The sequence below is a fragment of the Lepisosteus oculatus genome, chromosome 8 (genome assembly GCF_040954835.1).
Source record: "Lepisosteus oculatus isolate fLepOcu1 chromosome 8, fLepOcu1.hap2, whole genome shotgun sequence".
NCBI classification, from domain to species: Eukaryota; Metazoa; Chordata; class Actinopteri; order Semionotiformes; family Lepisosteidae; genus Lepisosteus; species Lepisosteus oculatus.
The window spans coordinates 40,125,621-40,145,268 of NC_090703.1; the positions used below are offsets into that span (position 1 = coordinate 40,125,621).

General features: G+C 39.5%; 1 protein-coding gene across 2 annotated transcripts in view; it reads right to left on the reverse strand.

The window, feature by feature from the left end:
- Positions 1 to 19,648, reverse strand: part of col4a6 (collagen, type IV, alpha 6) — a 141,297-nt gene that overhangs the window by 43,735 nt on the left and 77,914 nt on the right. For both annotated transcript variants that reach the window (XM_015351426.2, XM_069193457.1), the window contains exons 5-13: positions 12,704 to 12,838; positions 11,931 to 11,975; positions 9,596 to 9,712; positions 8,009 to 8,074; positions 5,631 to 5,666; positions 4,978 to 5,040; positions 3,625 to 3,660; positions 2,991 to 3,032; positions 145 to 234 (exon numbers count right to left, since the gene is read on the reverse strand). In XM_015351426.2, the coding sequence (XP_015206912.2) occupies positions 145 to 234; positions 2,991 to 3,032; positions 3,625 to 3,660; positions 4,978 to 5,040; positions 5,631 to 5,666; positions 8,009 to 8,074; positions 9,596 to 9,712; positions 11,931 to 11,975; positions 12,704 to 12,838 (630 nt within the window). The remainder of the gene's footprint in view (positions 1 to 144; positions 235 to 2,990; positions 3,033 to 3,624; positions 3,661 to 4,977; positions 5,041 to 5,630; positions 5,667 to 8,008; positions 8,075 to 9,595; positions 9,713 to 11,930; positions 11,976 to 12,703; positions 12,839 to 19,648) is intronic.

Consider the following 19,648-nt stretch of genomic DNA (forward strand, 5'->3'; position numbering starts at 1 on the left):
TGGTATAGAGCTGTGAAGTATTCTCAATTTACTGTGTTACTGATCAGAGCCTGCCGAACAAACCTCCCTCCTGCCCTCACTCTGCACTGGGTGCCTCTCGTCCCTGATCCCCAGGGCCAGGACCACTGCTCCAGGCTGTGTTACCTTATCTCCTTTGAAGATAGTGCTTATGGGTGGCCCGTCTAGGGCATCTGGTCCTTGCTGGCCTGGGGGTCCGGGCTGACCCCCATCGCCCTGAGATCCAGAGGAATACAATTAGGCATTAGTTTCCGACAGGGGAAAGGGAAGACAGACCCCTCTTCAGACTCAGGAAGAGACAGAGCGATGGCAACCTGAAGCATGTTCCCACTCCATGCAAGGACTCGAGCTGCACGTTTTCTGTGTGCCCTACCTTCATTTAAATGGTCTTGGTTTTTTGTCAGCGACACAAAATTGATACTGTCAGCAAACAGATTAATGAAACGATGCAAAACTATGTCAGATGACTTATCTCTGTAATTGTACCTTTCAGAAGACAATGTTGTCCTGTACACTTAAAAAGACCATCACCTTCATTTTACAATCAACAGTTCTTTTCAACTGCTGCCCTCAAATCAGAATATACAGTATGCCCAATATGTGTGCACGGCCAATTCCTAATACAATTAATAGTGATAAATTACCCCAGAGTTTATTATTCTACCAAATTAACTATGCAAATTATTTTCTGTTTGATTTCCAACATCTCATACACTTATTCATTCCTACATATTTGGGGACCCATTAAAGAAAGTATTGTTTTATTATTCCTCTCCCGATTATTTTTTTGGTTTTGACAAACGATAACAGGCTTCCTAGGTTAGTGTGCTGTGTGGGCAAAACCCTCATGCAGGAAAAGATGGTGCCTGAAGTTAGTGATCATTCAAAGAGAGAAATTACTGCCTCCACCACTCCTGGTTCAAAACACAAGTCCACTGTGTCTATCCCCAAAAGCATTAAGATCAAAAAGGAAATAAAACCACACAGCAGGTAGGAGCAAGTGATTCCAGCACAAGTCACAATCCAATCACATAATTGTGTGGTGTGGCAGCTCACAGATTTGTGTTTCATGTGTAACTGCTGAAGGAGAAAGTCTGGCCCCACTAGGAACATTTTGGATTGTGCTGTTGCACCTCACCACCTGATAAAAGCCTGATTAGGGCCGCAGTCCCCACCAATTGAAATCTCTGAACTGCCATAGACAATGAGAACAGGAAACATTCCAGCAGTGCCACGCGGTTTTAGAGGTGCTTCAAAAGCAAAATCTCCTAACTCTCACTGCCTTCACAATCTGTGTAGTGGAATGCACACTGAAACTTTTATGAAACCATTCCTTCAACTGTGGATTGTACTGTACTTGGGTTTTTCCCAAGAACGTCTATCCCTTTGAGCTTCTCTGAAAGGCAGCAATATGTTGGGAATTTGTAGCATGCTTCTAATTCTGCCTGCTTTCAAAGACCTTTAAAGGTCGGAATCTCACTTGATATAGCACTAGAGTACCGTATGCACTGTGCCCAGGAAGAGAAATGTAGTGCACCAGATTGAGAAAGTGTCAGGTGAATATTAAACACCTGCACTTGTCATGACGTTGGAGGTTTAATGTACTAATTAGACTTTGGTTTTATCACCCCAACACTTAATGGCCTCCTACTTTGGCAACGTCTCACTAGAAGCAGTGGCACTGCTGTCACCAAAAAAGAATGCGAGAAGGCAGCCTTTTGGAAACCAAAAACACAGCAATCTGGAAGATTTGAAAAGGCAGGAAATAAAATTTTCTGAAGTTCGGGAGTGGAAAAAAGCTAGGACACAAAGGCAGAGATAAAATCTTGGCAGGATAAGAAAAGGCAAAGAAAATCACCCAAGTTATAAACATAGTAGTGATTTGATGTTTCGTTAATTTATCTCAAGGAAGGGTTATTGTTTCACATGCATTTTCCCCATAACTCCAAAGAGTAGAAGTATCTTGCTTTGAAGTGTGACCGTTTTTTTTAATTTTCTTATTTTTAAACTCACTATAATGACTATTGTATTATTTTATAGTTACCATGCTCCTTGTTTAAGGCACTACGAAAAATAAATACTGACAGTCACTTTGCCTGACTGAACCTTTCATGGAAGACATTCCAAGCAATTTCCCATAGCCTTTCCAGTCATTTAACAAGGACTTGTCCTACTTTGTAGTCATACTCTATGTGGCAGATCTCAAACCCATGTCTCTTTTTTCACTTTAATAGCTTATTTGCATTCCTTGTGTTTTCAAATGTATTATTTTTAAGTTTGATGGAGCACTTGTGTGTCCAACTCCAGGCATTCACCCACATACACTTGCAAACAAAGTGTGGGGGAAATCTGGAAACACTTCACTCTTCAGCAAAGACTCAACACGTATTTGCATATTTGCATGAAGGCATGCAACCAGCTGCTCTTGATGCTCTAGATCTTAAATGGAGCAAAACGTCAATGGACAATTCCTTTTCACTGCTAACTGCTCTGTGAGATAGGCCAATAGCAGTAGCATCTGTAACAGGATGGGAATATTGAATGCACTTCTGTGGGTCCCCAATGCAGTTTTCATGGTGATGAAAAACAATGTGCCTGTTTTTACACTGAATGTATAGACCAGTATAGCTTACAGTACATGCGAAGCTCTAAAAGAAAAAAGACTGGATCTCCAGACTAATTACAAGACGCTCTGTGGCTCTGTAAAAACCCTTTGTTTGTGTCTGTACTTCATGTTGTGAGTGAGTTTCACTTTTTGAACTGTAACAGTGCTGGGTGGACTTCTGCTGTCATGCTGAAATGCTTAGCATGAAAAAATATTCCAAAATGATGGTGACTTGGGTGGAACTGAATAAAACAAGTGACGAATAAGAATCAATAAAAACAAAAACATATCTTAAAAAAAATTATTTAAGATAATACTTATTGCAAGAATTAACTTAAAGTCTGAGTTTCAGTGGGAGCATTTTTACCTTTTCTCCTCTTTCTCCCTGGAAACCAAGACTTGAACTGCCCTGTAGAAGAGATGGGTTATTTCTTGAACTAGCAATATCAACAGCCGATCATTATTGGATAATTTACAATGGATCAATGTAATATTTTGTAATAATTAAAATAAACTCTTCAGCAGTGAAACATCACAATGCACACAGCAAAGGTCATTATTGGTTTAATGTCACAGTAAGTGCACCAAGCTAAACATTGAATTACACATGTGTATAAAATAAATGTCAGTACAGGTTAATGGTGCAAAATAAGAAGATGCCAGGAGCTGACTGTACACATTTTTCCTTACATCAGCATCAGGCAGAGTTTAGAAACATAAATTTCTCCATCATTGTGAGCAAGATAAAGTCTGGTCAGCTGTGGCACTACCATCAGTAAATACAGGATTTTCAATGGAAATATCACTACCTAATCTATTTTCCTGCTTGTGTTCAGATTGTTTATTACTGTTAAAGTCTGACAGCAAACATGTTTGCATGTTTTTGAACAGTTAAAAACCGAACTCTACCATATGAATGGTTATATAAAGAGCACAGATCTAGGAAACAGAGATGAAGATTCAATTACTGCCATCAAATTCACAACATGTCCAGTACTTACTTTGGGTCCTGGGAGGCCAGGGGGACCAGGGCGACCCTGAGAGTAAGACAGAAGAAAATCATCAGATCCATCCATAAATCAAATTTAATTTATCACCTGCGTTCAGATGTCGTGCCAAAATGGCCTGTACTAAATACCTACAGCACTAATAAAAGCTGTACAGTATCTGATACAGCACCTGATAACAGACAGGAACCAGATTTTGTACTGGGTTTCTGCAATTTTGCCAAAGTGCAGGTATATATACTGATGGAAAAAAGGAATGCTACACCTCCTCATCAGTCTGCGTGGAACAGGCTGAAGAGTGACTCATCTGTGAAGAGGACCTGATGCCAGTGCTGACGAGTCCATCGCAGCCTCTGTCTGGCCCAAGCCAGTCTGTTGTGATGTCTAGGAGGTGTGAGCAGAGGGCCTCTGATAGGTTGCCCTACTCCAAGGCCAGCAGCATGGAGCCTCACTGTCCTGTCACTGATGTGGGCATTGTGTCTGCCAGCAGTTGCAGCAGCAGTACGGATGGCAGATCTGAAACGATCTCTCAGATGGACCAGTCTGATATGTCAGTCCTGCTCTGGTGTGGTCACTAGAGGTCAACCGGATCTTGGACAGTCATCTGTCCTGCCGATCTGCTGAAACCTTCTCTGCAGTCGGGACACAGTGGAGCAGCTTACTCCATAGTGTCTGGCAATGATGGCACATGACATGCGTGCCTGCAGCATGCCAATGGCCCTCTCCCTTGCTTCTGGTGACATTCAAGGTATTATGGAAGGCACAGAAAGCTGACAAAGTGTGGCCTTTTTCTTGCAATGACCAAAGCTTCTAATTAAGGCTGTTTTAAAGGTGACCTGATCAGGTATTGTTCCACCTGAACCTTATTTGATTAAAGTGCACCTAACGAGCTTTTGTGTGACTGGCAAGTTGCAATGCCTCACTGCACAAGCTGTATTGCTGGTCAAAGGGCTTTAAACAAATTGACAACTTTTTGTGAAAGTACATAAGCTATAACTATAGTATTCTCATTCCAGAAACTGTTGTGTTTCTTTTTTCCATCAGTATACATTTTTCTCAGCTACTAGATGATGTCTAAAAGCATAGGAAAAATGGCTAGTATTTTTCCTATGCTTTCCTAGCAGAGACAAAATGTGGCAACTTTTCAGGGGGATGAATAGGTTTGGCCGGTGCTGTATGTATAGGATTAAAGAAAGAAAAAGCAAGAAAATGAACCTTCTCTCCTTGTGTGCAGTGCAATGCAGTAGCTTTTGACCTAGCTCAGCAGGTCTCAACTAATTGTTGATTCTTCAGTGGATCTAAAGCACAAGGATTGCCATACAGTAGATCACGAAGAAGTGTGTGTACCTGTTTGCCTGTCAGACCTCTAGGACCAGTGGGTCCTCCTTCACCTCTTTGACCTCGTGGACCCTGCAAATGAAAGAAGACAAAATGTTCAGGCCTGATTCTGCGTCTCCCCTTTATCTAAACAGTGCCGCTGGTCTAAAACCATTCTGTAAGCCTGCCAGCCATTGTATACACAGGGGTGTGACAGGGGAACTGCTGTGTCCAGCATATCCATTCTCCCCACAGAGGTCAGGCAGAGAGCTCTTACTGTTCCCCCAATATACCTGATAACTCAGCTGACATAACAGATCCACATCTACAGGAAAAGGCTGAGATGTTGTCAAGTCTATCCCACAACTTTCAAAGCAGACATCTGGCTGGAAAAGGAATAGATTCTCTACTGCCTTTTGCTTCACATTCTCTAAAAATCACTGTAAATGCTTGAACATCCAATTCCCACAAGAATGAAGCATTAGGCATGGAAGGAGCAATCAAGTCACTTTTCTTCACTGAAATACAATTTGCAAATATAGTCTCCCTATTCTGTAAATGCATCCTTATTGAGAGATTGATAAAAGCAGAGGGTAGCAAGAAGGCACAGTGGTTTGATTTGCTGGCTTGCAGCGATCAGGCACCAGGTTCAATTCCAGACTGTTAAAAAGGTATATACTTACGACTGGTCCAACCAGTCCAGGTAGGCCAGGGAACCCCTACAATCAATGGGAAAGAAGCTCATAAAACACAGTTATATACACAGCATTATAAGAGAAAACAACATATCCAGTGATTCACATACTTCTAGGGAAGTAAGATATGGGAGCTTCCAAAACAAATCTATCAAGATTTGTATACAATACCTGGTTTTTATAACAGCAGAAACACTATTTCAATGAGCTGTAAGTTAAAGATATTCATCTGTTTACCCATATTATTAAAATGCCATCTGCCTTCCTTACAACCTTTTATTTTCATGCTTTTCACTTTTATTGGACAGTGTGTCACGTCTGCCAGTATCCAGGATCCTATCAATCATCGACAGCCTCCAGCTACACTGGGTACAGATTTGATATCTCATGAATCATGAAGTAATATGGATGATTACAAATATGTACTGTAATCATATCTCACTTTGTGCCACGAAAACACACTCCATGCACAGCAATATGTAATTATTCGGGGTAGCTGCGTCAGCATGCGTAGGCTGCAAAGGAACAAGTAATGGTTTATTCCATGGTGAAAAAAGAAGAAAGAAAACACAACGTTTCGGACGTGGAGCCTTCTTTGGGTGTCTCAAAGAAGGCTCCAGGGCCGAAACCTTGTTTTCTTTCTTCTTTTTTCAGCATGGAATAAACCTTTTACTTGTCCAATATGTAATTATACAACACACAAGCTTTGCCTATTACTTGTAAAACAAAAATAGGAGCCAGGGCAATTAATCAAACTACTGTATGCGAACACAAGTTCTCATAACATACATTAGCTATAAAAGGACTTGGGAATACTTGAACTAATCATATGCCTAGAGTAAAAATGGTTGTGTGGCTGCCTCAGCTTAGCAGCACATGTCTGTTAAGATGGGAATCTATTCTGTAATATGTTTGTGTCAGTCTTTGTCCAATCTGCATTTGTGTCAAAGTTGTGTATCTATTCTCAGCTACTATATTTTCATTCTTTGGAAACACCGATAGGAATTTTGCTAGTGCTTTTGGCGTAAGTGAAAAGAAAAGGGAAGCTATTACTCTGGAACAAAAGCTTGTTATTATATGCAACAAACGAAAGAAAGTGATATCTTTGTTACTACTGTGCTTAGTATTGTGTATTGTTAAAATTGATTCTTATGAAAAATGTTGTCTCCCCCTCCTCTATGGCAGAATTTCTCATTGCTTAGTAATGTACTGTAAATACTGATGCCTATTATGCTTTTTTTACTGCTTTCTATATAAAATAACCACAAAAACACATATTATGCAGAAGAAATGAATAATATGACCAATTACTATAGAAAAAAATACCATCATTATTGTGAATCTGAGTTCTTTACCCCTTACTCCTTCATTCCCATTGAACCACTTGTTCCTATAATGCAATGTCTTCCACTGATTCTTTTACCTCAAAATGTAGGTAAGTCTTCCAGAAACACAACTATCACATTTCACGTAGTAGAAATGGTTGTACTGTATTACTTTCTTATGTTTACACATCCATCCGAACACTTGCCCATCCTAACAAGTAGTTATTAAGATGTTCTAGCAACAGGAACTATTTTAAGAAAGCTGATTCTTTGAAATGCCACTCTGTCATAACCAGAACCTCAGACTGGTGCCATACTGAGCAGCTGGCACTGTGAAGGATCTCCAGAAGCCCCTTGTGCCAAGCTGCCCACGCAGAGGCATTTAACGGTTCACAGATAATTGAACAAGGCCAGCAGGGCCAGCAGTGTTAAAATACTAGGACACTTGTAGATCTTCACTATGCACAAGAGAATGCTTATAAAACACATGCTATAATACAGAGGGTAACTCTAGCCTCTGTTCATTCCTGTTGACTGATTTTCTCTGAAAACATCACACATGGAGCTCACATTAGAGAAAACCACATCTATTAATCTTCTGTGCTCAGATCAACACCTCAAGAGGGCTTCTTGGCAAGACATCAGCCATATCTGCCTTAGCTGGAAAACAAATCCCTACAGTTCTAGCTAAGAGGAAAAAATAATAATATAGCTGCTCAATAATACAAGCAAAAATAAAAGAAAGGCTCTGAGTTTTGAAGCAGAAGCTGGTTTTAACTGGTAATTTTACCATATGTTAATGATACAACATATTCAAAAGGCTGTTTTTTTGTCATATTTCCCATGATTTTGTGGTTTAGGCTCACTGTGCTTTTTTAAAAAAAATGGACAGGATGCACGCTGCAAGAATGTAATAGTAATGCAAGTGAGGGTGATCTCTAAAGATGCACTGTGGATAATGGATTCTTTTGCTGAAGTTCGTTTTCTTGGATGCGTGGGGCCGCTGATAAAGACAACCACTCATACAACACTAAGACTCACCCTTGAGCCTTTGCTTCCTCCTGAAAAGACTGGCTCTCCCTTTTGGCCTTTTGGACCAACCGGACCCTGAATTGAAACACAGAGATGACAGGCTTTAGCTAGACATCTGATATAGGCTTACAATAACATAACAAATGAGGTTTCACTGACAGCACCTTGGACAAGTCTTTACTCCTACCAATAATGTTACATTTAGGTGAATCACAAATAATTCACGCAAAATGTAATGACAAAAGTGGACACTGTTACTATATATGTGAAGGAGACATAATACCAGCAAAGCCTGCAAAGAAGATAGAAAATTTGAATGTGCTGAATGCATAATTATGTAATTTGTTGCAGACTCTTTTTCAGTAAAGGTTTCCTTACTGTCACACATACGGTACAGGCCAGTCTGCTGTATGGACCAAGATATTGTATCTCCACCTACCTACTGTATCCATCTCGGGCATTGACCTTTGTAAAGTTGTCAATAATCTTTTCTTGGTCTGCTTTTCTATCGCTTTCATCCCTAACTTGTTTCAAAAGCTCTGGTGTCTTTATGGTTGAATTATAATATCAGTATGTGAGTTGTATCTTGAAATGTAATCTCTCAGAATATAAGAGACACGTGCATTTCTTTTGAAGTCAAGCTAAACCACTCTGATTAGTCAGACACAGCCCATTACAGTAATTTTGTTACCTGTCAAAATACGAACTTTTTCATCTTAACTGATGTGTGGGAGCCATGCAAAGGTATTGTAAACACATCAGCATTTTTAGCTTTGTCGGTCTGGAGTAGATTGTATAGATTCCAAATATATAGTCCTATTTGAAAGTGCCATGATTGCCAGTTCAGACAGTAACACCGTGGAAAGTTTGCACAGAGGTGAATATGTCTGCAGGATACAGCATACAGTAAGAAACAGATAAAAATGATCACTTTCAACATGTCAGACCACCATGAGTTAAAAATACAGTACATTTGAATTTTTGTGCAGATTGAGGTTAAGTAAAAATGTGGTCTTTATCACACATTTAAAATGCATTAGTAACTGTTTCAAAACAAGATCCATGATGAAACTTTCAAGACATCTTTTTAATTGCTACCTGGTATATTCTACTGGCAATCTCACCTCACCGCTAAAGGAAGAAAAACAGGACAAAGGTTTTACTTCAGATAGATTTCAAAAGGGCATGGTAGCGAATTGGTGACTATTGCTGCCTGTGTTCGCATGCGTTTCCTCCAGGTGCTCCAGTTTCTTCCCATAGGACAAAGACATACTGGTAGGTTATTTGGCTTATGAAAAACTTGGCCTTGGAGTGAGTGTGTGCATGTTTATGTCTGTGTGTGCCCTGTGAGGGACTGAAATCCCATCTTGGGTATACCCTGCTTTGTGCCCATTGCTTGCTGGGACATGCTCAGGCCCCTCCACAGATGAGTTAGAAAATGGATGGATAGCAATATTGTTCCGAGACAACCATCAGAGTGCAATGCTGATCATTTGATGGATACATTTTGCAAAGGGGCATACAGTTACGACAGAGGATGTGAAAAACGTCTAGACTTCCCCATTTCTCTGGGATACCTGTGGAAAGCCCACTTACTGGCAGTCCTGGGGTTCCTGGAAACCCATCTGGAGCTCTTGGGCCAGGATCCCCGATTGTTCCATTGCAGCCATCAGGCCCAGGCAACCCCCTCGAGCCATCCTGACCTGGATGTCCCTGTAATAAGATGCATGAAATATCAGAAGCACCCTAAGCACATAGTGACATCACACAAGCCAAGCAAGAAGCCAACAGGCATCCATCAGGATGTCTGAGAGGATATAGGATATACAGTATATACAGGGAAACGATTCTGGGATGGGGTGGCTGGAAGCAGAAAGAAGAATGTAATCAAATACAAATTTGTTCTATTCTTTAACATCTTCACTTCTGCTCTGATTTAATACTCTAAAAAGGTTGCAATTTTGGCATACAACACAACTATTAATCGTCAATTGCTGGTTTATCGGAATGATGTCACATTTTCTACCACAACAATGGGCAAAATGTTTACTGCCACTATTAATCTTGTACAATAAAATCTGCCGGCGCACTGTGTGCAACAGGCAGGACAGACTCAGAAAATGTAAACAGGACATGCTTGGAACACAGGCTGAACTGTGGTCAGGGCGATGTTGAATCAAGCTCTCTCCCTCTCTCTCTCTCTGCCCAGGTGTGACTGGGAACACCCCCCATCATTACACTCAGGTCTGGGTAAGGTTGGCTTAGCCAGAGCACCATCTGCTTGGCCCTCAACAGCATCCCCAAAGGGGTTACCAGGTGCTTGTTATCTTGTAGTGATTCTCCCTCTGCCTGGGCTGTGAACAGCATGACAAGTGCGTGCTGATCTCACTGTCTTCAGTAAATGAGTCTGGTGGCAGTGAGCAGAGTTGATTACAACTTAACCGATCTCAAGGGTTCAAGGGTTCAAAATTAATTTGTTATTAAAGCATTACATATAAGTATAGCAATGTAGTAGACCTATTCTTGTTTAGCCACGTTTATATGAATGTAATGCAGAGCAGACGTAAGCATGGAGCAGATCTATCAATGATCCAGATACAAATCTACCACAGTGAGCCTAACAGATTGTCTTTCCATTACAGCAAATGATATAAGCTATTTATGAAACCAAACGAAATGCTGATATTTTGGGACAAAATATTTAGCAAACCATACTGAAGAATAATACGTAAAAGAGTTCTGGTACTCTGCTATATTATATTTATAATTCATTAATTACACTTGAATGACTTCTGCTTGGTTCAGCATGATTCTCCTGTTATGCAACTAGGTCAGTTTTTGTACTGATCTGCTTTTCTTACATGCCATTCAAAACACTGAAAAGAAGCTTTTCTACACTTAGAATATTTCAGATGTCGAAAATAAATCACTGGTCTGAAAAATGCATAAATAATGATAATAAACACGAGCTTTCATAAACAGAACATCTGACCCTTAGTAATGAGATCTCTCACATTGTGCCAGGAAATGTGAATCCACGCACAACATATCAACATATCTACAGTACATCTCCAATGTGACACTAGATACGCAAATACAGTGTATTTGCAAATACACTTGACTACACAGGGCTACAATCTGGCCAACAGTCACAGGGATGTTATGAAAAACGATGAACTTTTAAAGCGACCCTTAACCTGTAGAATATTCATGAGTAAATTAAACTTCACACCTTAAACAAAATTCATAAGCAACAGCTGAAGAGCTGGTCATTTTCACTGTTTTCCAATCAAGAAAAGTCAGTGACAATGAGAGTAATTAAATATGAAATCTTAAAAACTATTTTTTAAATCAATTTAAATATCCGGGATGCTTTTTTACAAATATAAAAATTCATACTGTGTTGAAAACTATTTTAAGCTGCTATTGAACAAATGGGTGATGTAGAGTTTCACTGCTGTTTGTTTTTCAATTTGGGAGCATCATTAAATGAGAGATCACTTTAGTGGCCATATACAATTTGTCTTTTTGTATACCCCAACTTGCTCTCCATGAGACACACAGACAAGGAGAGAGAAGCTTGGGGTCAGAGCACAGGGTCAGCCATTTATACAGTGCCCTGGGAGCAGCTGGGGTTAAGGGCCTTGCTCAGGGGCCCAATAGAGTAGGATTCCTCTGCCAGCCGCAGGATTTGAACCAGCAACCTTCTAGCCACAGGCGCAGGTCCTTAGCCACAGAGCCACCGCTCCGCCCCTGTCTGTCCTGTCTCAGACTGCCCCGACTGGTCTGGTCAGACAGTCATTCAATGAGTACAAGTCCAGCACACTGAAGTCCACCTGCTCAGAATACGCTGTTTATGTCGGTCTACCAGCGAGTAGTGAGGGCTGCATGAGACCTGAAGGTGGAATTGGATGCCAGGGAAGGTACTTACTGGAACTCCGTCACTTCCTGAGAAACCAGGTACACCCATTGGTCCCTGAAACCAAACACAAAACCAGTATTAATTTGCGTTAGCCACAGGTTTTGTTCCAAATCCAACTGTTCTCTGGCGTGAAAATAATCTAATCTAGATTATGAAACTAGGATCCATTTTAAAAGCCCCCAAAAGAGCCATGGATTAGCCACGTTCCCACTCAAATACTCCATTTGAATTCTTGACATAAGTAACTACTGTACTGTACAGTATGTGATAGAAGTGTAATTGTACAGGTTTATTCAGAATGAAACGCTCACAAAGGCAAAAAATAAATAAAAAGGCAATGGCAATGATTTAGCATTTAGTCAACTATTTAAAAATGTTTTAACTAAAATTTTATACATTAATAATGTATTATTCTATGTTAACTAATTGTTTTTAACATTTAGTTCAAATGGAAAATAATACATTATTTTAAATATATTTAAATATAGCAATAACTGGCCTTTCAAATGATCTCTATTGTGAATCAATCTTTTATACCAGTGCATTGCAACACAATATCGGAGACAAAGATCCCTTTGAAAATCGAGGGTCTAATATATTTTAAAGTTCAAGATCACTTTGGATGTCGAGAAGTAAAGGTCTATGAATTCTGATGATCCTGAACCGGCACCCAGTTTACCTCCAAAAGTGTGGCAGTTGTTGGCAAACCAGGACTGCATGGGTGATAATATTGTGACTTGACCTATCTGCATGATATAACATGGAGGCATTGCGGGAGGCACCTTGTCTCCTTTCAGCCCAGCAGGCCCTCGTGGTCCTGGGTGGCCCCCCTCACCCTTTGGTCCTTGTGGCCCCAGGCTACCTGGAAATCCTGGGGGTCCATTTGGCCCCAGTGGCCCTAGGGGTCCTGGTTGACCCTGTGAAGAAACAGAAGAATGTTACAAAGGAGGCCAGTGCTAGACCATTTTGCACAACTGGCCTGTTTATCAGTTAGAAGTTAATTGATCCACATATCTCATCCAGCTTGAAAGTAGCCAGAGTATCAGCTTAAACAACATAGGTAGGGCAGCTTGTTCCACACTCCCACCACCCTTTGTGTAAAGACGTGTTTCCTGTCTTGACAACAGGATCTCATCCAGCTGTGTCTTGAAAGACCCTAGAGCATCTGCTTCAGCGTCAACAACATGGCTGTGTAGCTTGTTGCACACCCCCAATTCTGTCAAATAGATCAGTAAATCCTAATAAAAAATATCAAAAGAAATAATTCTGCTGTAATGATGAGTTCAGTCATATAAGAACAATTTTGTACGTTTTCCCCTGTTGCTTACAAGAAATTACCTATTGCCAAATGAACACAAATTCACATCTAAATCTATTTGCCAAATGACTTATGTCATTTGTTTACTTATCAGTCATTACGCTGACATCCGCAGATGTGATCAAACTACATCTACAGTGATAAAAATCAGTCCCAGGCGAACTGAAGACAGAGTGAAGTCAAAGCTCAGAAACAGCCAACTTCTTTGCTTCAGTGCACATGATCTGAGCAACATCTCGAAAGACACTCATGTGCATATGTAATAATAATTGCTTACACATATATAGAGGGTTTTTTCTGGACACTCCACTCAAAGTGCTTTACAGGTAATGGGACTCCCCTCCACCACCACCAATGTGCAGCATCCACCTGGACGTGTATGTGTACATCATTCAGCTGTGACTTCCGAAAGGAAAGTATATATTGAAACTTGAAATAGTAATATTGAATTGTATTGTAGAGCCTGCAGGAGGTGCTATTAGTTCAGCCAGGCTACCTAATAACACGAATGAGGGGGAGACTGGGAAGGAGATCAGATTGCCTTAAAATCCTCCCCAAAATGGAACCCTACATTCAGTTTTGCAACAAGTTGAAAAGTTAGAAGTTGTTGTCTTCTAACCCTGGGCCACCCCGAATTTCTAGTACAGTTCTGTGTTTAATGTCTGTGTCCACCCTGTCAGACTCCCCCCTCTCTCTTTGGCCTGTGTTTCACTCTCTGATTTATAATGCTTTTAAGGCAAGTTAGAATAATGTAAGTTTAATAAAACAAGCTGTTGCTCTTTATAATTTCCATTTGCCTCAGCCTCTGACAGGCTGGACAGACATTTACAATATTTGGGGTTTTCCTTAAGCACTACAAACCATAAAGAGATCAGGACACAAGATAAGGGAAGGAACTGGATGTTGTTCAGTCCAGTTTGCATGGTTGGTTGTTAGAGAATAATTGTCCCTGTTGTGCTCTTTGTTTCAACACCTACACCTCTTTTGCCCTTTTTACACTGAAATTTCAATTTGAAAACTGACTTTTTCAAATTACTTTTGATGTCTTTAATAATGTCAATGTCTTTTAAAATTCTCATGATTTGTGGATTCTCTCCGGGACCAAGAGAATTCCCAGGTATCCCAAATAATATCTCAGACACCTCCAGTTTTCAATGGACATCAATGACCATCACTTTGGTGACGGATCTTTAACTGGTTTCTCAGGTCTGAAAGTGGACACTGACGACTCACTTAAATACAAGGTTGTCTCTCTTCCTACTTAACCTACTTTCCAAACAGTGTAGTTAAAACATAAGAGTCTTTGATTTTTCTGTACATAAATCTAATCATAGATACAGATAATAATAGAATTATTTTTAAAACTGAAGCCATGACAGAACACACCTATTAATAGTATCTTTCTCACTGCTTCCTGTTCATTTATATACAGCTTTTTTGTTAATCTAAATATAATTCAAATAGCCTGAATTTGACCCGAGTGAAGTCATACTGTAGCTTATAATTGGTATGCTAGCCAAGGCTAGATCCAGGCTCTGCAAGACATCTCTCCTTTCAAGTTTATGAGTCTTGTAATGTTTTAACTGATGTGAATGAGGTCTTTAAAGAACATCATGAATCTGTCCTTGCCTTATAAGCTCCCAAACTCTTAAATGTATTCAGGAGGAGATGGTATCTGCACCTTTCATGTGATGTGTTATGTTTTTGAAGTTTGTAGGGACAGTTTCCAACTTGGGATCTGAAAAGGACTGTCCCAGGACACATAAAAACTCACCACCAGGGGGAAGCAATAAGCAGGGAATTGAGCAGGAAAATCTACCAACAAAATACTGGATCACTGTACCACATCCACCATTCCCTGAATCCCATTTGAATAAGAAGGTCTTGCCAAACAACTTTTACATCACATTATTTAGAACACAAAAATGTCCATGTACTTGTCAGCAAGTGACTGAATTGGTTATGCACGATCTAAGTAACTAATGAAAGTGTAGCAACAACATAAATCCAGCCTGTTTTAGCTGAGGTCAACTTTCAACCTAAAGTCATTAAAGACGTGATAGTGAATTAATTCATCATTTATCACCTTAACAGTGCTTACAAACCATTGCTGGACTGCCTGACTGAGAGGAGTAAGAAACTATTCACCAAATAACACTTTGCTTAAAAACATACACTACTATTCTTTATTTAAATATTTATATTGTATGTATTTCTAGATATCAGCCTAAACCATACTTCTAACTCCAGCATTAGGGATATGTTATATTTTTTAACCTTATTTATAACATCATTCATAACAAAAAGTTAATAAATTGTGTGTGGAGAGTTATTAACAAATGTCTAGAATGCAGTGTGACCACTGTTTGTTTAGGTTTTAGGCCATTTGTGGGGGCTGTGAAAAAATACTCAAAATTGAAGCACTGAGATTTGGTTAGGGTGGCTGTATTATTTTCACATCCTGAGAAAAACTGATGGAATGATGGAGAAATAGTTTTCCTGTAAGTTGATTTATCTCTCTGCTGTTTTATATTTGCATATAAATATAAATAAGAGTGTGGGGTATGTGATGATGTTGCCTTCTTTTAAAGGGGAACTGCAACATTATTTTTATATTTTGAAACCTCCAATTTACATCACAAAATACACAACATTTCCAGGTATGCAGAGTGCTATATTCTGCGATTCAGAATGAGGAAACAAAACTTCCAGTGACATGTACGGCCCTATGGCATTGTAAACAAGCAGGTTTGTCAATACATAATTTTTAATCCAGTAGAAATATTGCTTTCAACTTTGCGATGTTTATGCCAACAAATACTACTGACTTGTTAACTCTGCATGCAGATCACGTATGAATATTTCTGGAGTGAAATTTCTGCTGCACATCCTGTAATTAATTTGCCCCTACATCGCATTATGATGTCTAGTCATTACAGTGACTAGTGAGCAGGAACCCCCTGCTCACGATTCTCGCGAACTCTCGCCTCTCGCCCGTGGAGAGCCCATGGTTTGTGACTTACAGTATTTTCACAAACTTAACGATTTTGTGCTTAATTTGGAATTTGTAAAAATCTTCTATACCGCCAATGAATTTATATTGTTGCAGAGATTTAATAACCAGTCTGAGAAATTGTTACTTGCGGTCCCCTTTCATGACACTTACAGCTAACTGTGAAGTACTGAAACACTTTCAACTTTCCGGAATGTGCTGCTAACTCCAAAGCTGAGTGGCTTGAAATTTTCAGTTGGAGGAAATGTTCCAGAAGAATCCGAAAGTTTTAGAACAGCTTTAGGACCTTCTTTCTTCATGATGATGGGATATTTTAGTTTGATCAAGACTATTAGCTTTTTAATATCTCCATATTTTACTTCAGAGTTCTTAGGTAAGTAGCTTGAAAGTTTTTATGATATATACTGTAGACAAATTCAGCTGACATCTCCCCTGACCAGCCAGAAGAGTTGGTTTAGTCAGGGTAGATAATCTGAAAAGCAACATTCTCTGGGGCTGACAAAAGCTTTCACACGGGCTGTTTGCGAGCTGCTTGTCAAAGCGAACAATAATATTTTTCTTTTATGCAAAGCACTTTACATTTGTGAAAGCCTTAGAAACACATTCTCACGTCACCTTTCAGGATGACATGAGCTTCCGAGCTGCTCAACATCTCTGTAAAAACAGTGGGAGATCACACTGGAAAGTTAAATGAAATTCTGATGCATCCACAGGCAAGAAGAGAGACATGCTTCTTCAGAAATGAGAAAAGGCAGAGATCCAGAATAACAGTGGAGAGAAATATAAGGGAATTTATTTTTTGGTTGAAAATGAAGTTTACTTTCTACTGTCAGTGAGAGTAACTCATTGTTAATGGGGCAAAGAAATGTGTTGTAGCAGTTTTCTTAAAGTGCTTTGTATTCAGTTACTGTAGAAACTTTGCTTGTCAATGAGGTTAAATGCTTTATAAAGAAATGCACAATGTTAATGGAGGTTTTAGTATTGCTCTTAAGCCAGGTAAATTTCAGGTAACTTTGGACAGCAATGTGGAGAAGTGTTTATGGAGAGTGGTATGGAGAGTCATTGGTTTATATTTCAGGTATCTTTCTCTTAATAAATACTCTGGTGTATAAAACAGTTTTCCTGATTGACATTGCAAATGAGAATTTATTCTCTGGTTAAATAAAGGATAAAGAAAAATATTTCAGTAATCGTGAGGGGATTTAAACTTCACTTTAAAATCCAGCATTCATCCCTAGCAAGATGCTCTTATTGGTGTTAAATCAGAGCTACAGATCTAAGGACTGTAAGCAGCAAAGTCAAAGCCCCTAATCTGATTAATGAGAGAATGGAGACAGGAATTTATACTTTTGCTTTTAAGGAACCCCTGCCCTCTGTGAAGCTGAACCTCTGCTCTATTGATCAGACCAGTCAAGATGTGGAGGTTGTGAATCCATCACCATGGTCTGTTCTGGGAAGCACCTGCGAAAGTAAACTTCAACACTTACAGGTACAAATCTAGCAACAGTGAGTTATACTGATATGCCAGATGAAAGAAAAGGAAAACGAGCAAGAGATTACTTGGTGTGAGTTTAAGAAATTGCTTTTCCGTTTGGGCTACTACTATCCTCTTGAGACACCTTTCTTTTCAAGGCACCCAGCATACTTTTAGAGAAGAAATGCAAAAGAATAAGGTGGAAATCTTGGAAAAAGCATACATAATTTTCAGTCCAAAGTGTCAGTGATAAAGGAATGAAACAGCAACTTCACTTTCTTCCCACTTGATATCTTTCTCAAATGTTTTAGTGGAGAAATATAGCTGAAAAAAGGAGATACACAGGAAAAAATACTTTTCCCATTCTTTTGAACTACATGGACAACTGAAAATGGTAAAAGCCGTCGTTTTTCAAATCAGCCACCATAAGTCATAATGCTTGAGAGGTCTATAAACATTTGTGAGAGAAAAAAAACTCAAGATGAGAAAGTTTTTAGCATAGCTTTTCGTTTTTGTTCTTAGAGAAGCTTTGTTTTCAGTTGCTTGTAAAAACACGTCTCGATGTGTATGTGTTCACAAGAGAACCTCCCAATCAGCTTATACTGCAAGGCCACTGTGACCTGACCTATTAAAACGCGCAATGGGAGTAAGATTCATCCTAACGATCATTTCCCAGGGGAATGCTTTATTTTAGTGGACTTTCATGATACAGGTCAATGAGGACTTTTATTTCCCGGGCTGTATTTTAAATAAGGCTAGCAACAACAAATCAATGATTTTTTGGAATTTGAAACACATGTACTAGTGAACAAGTAAAGGTTTATTCCATGCTGAAAAGAAAAGAAAAGAAATACAACATTGTGTATCTTTACTTCTCTTTTCTGCATGGAATAAACAATAACTTATTCCTTTACAGCCTATGCATGCTGACACAGCTACAGTACCTACTTCCACCTTCTACCTGGTTATTTTATCCTGATCTTCTCAGATGATGTGCTATACAGTATTTCTCAAAATATTGCAGGGTTTTCACTTACAGATATACTGTACCATAATGGCTTGAGAGTTTTCACTGACACCTGTCACATGCAGAAAAGGGAAAATGGAACTGAACACAGTTCATTTCAAGTCACTCAGAAAAGTGAATATTTAAAAAAATATTTCCATACCAGTGGAAACTTCAGAATGCAACAGAATTCAAGATGTAAAGCTGCTTGATGGCTTTATACATCATGGTTAATGTTATTTTAAAAATTACAAAGATATTTAAGTCACTTTCTTTTGGTTTTTGCTTTTTGATAGGTTACAAGTTGTTGGGCTGGTGACCAGGATCTTTTAAATTATTATATTTTTTTGTCAAGACCTGAACAGTTATTCAACCAAACCTGAATCGACATTTAATACTGTATCAGCATCACACTATATGCTGTGCTGATACACATATTCAATGCTGTCGTGGCTACCGAGAGCCCCACACTCTGTGTAATATTGCTCTCCCTGCTATAGTGCTGTTCCACGCAGCTGTCTTAACAAGAGGGCCCCAGCCGCCACAACAGGACGCCTTTGAAAGATCGAACATAAAAGAGCTAACTGCCCATCTTCTGAATCAAAGAAGATCCTTTTACTGCTCCCAGTTACCACACAGAAGGGGGCTGGATGCTGATACGTGGCCATCATCCCCCATTGAAATCCCCTTTTTTCTCACACAGAAAAGCACATCCATCCCACAGATCCTTTGGCCATAAAAACGCCGGGGGATGACCTCATGACTGACCAGACGCTGTAAGCAATGTGCCCAGTGCTTTTAAAAACATCACGCTCTTATTTCATCAGGGACCAACTTGTACAACTTTTCAGCCACAGGAGAAAAGTCCCTTTCACTGCCTTTTGGTCAGGTAGACCTTCAAGTTGATGGGCAAGCA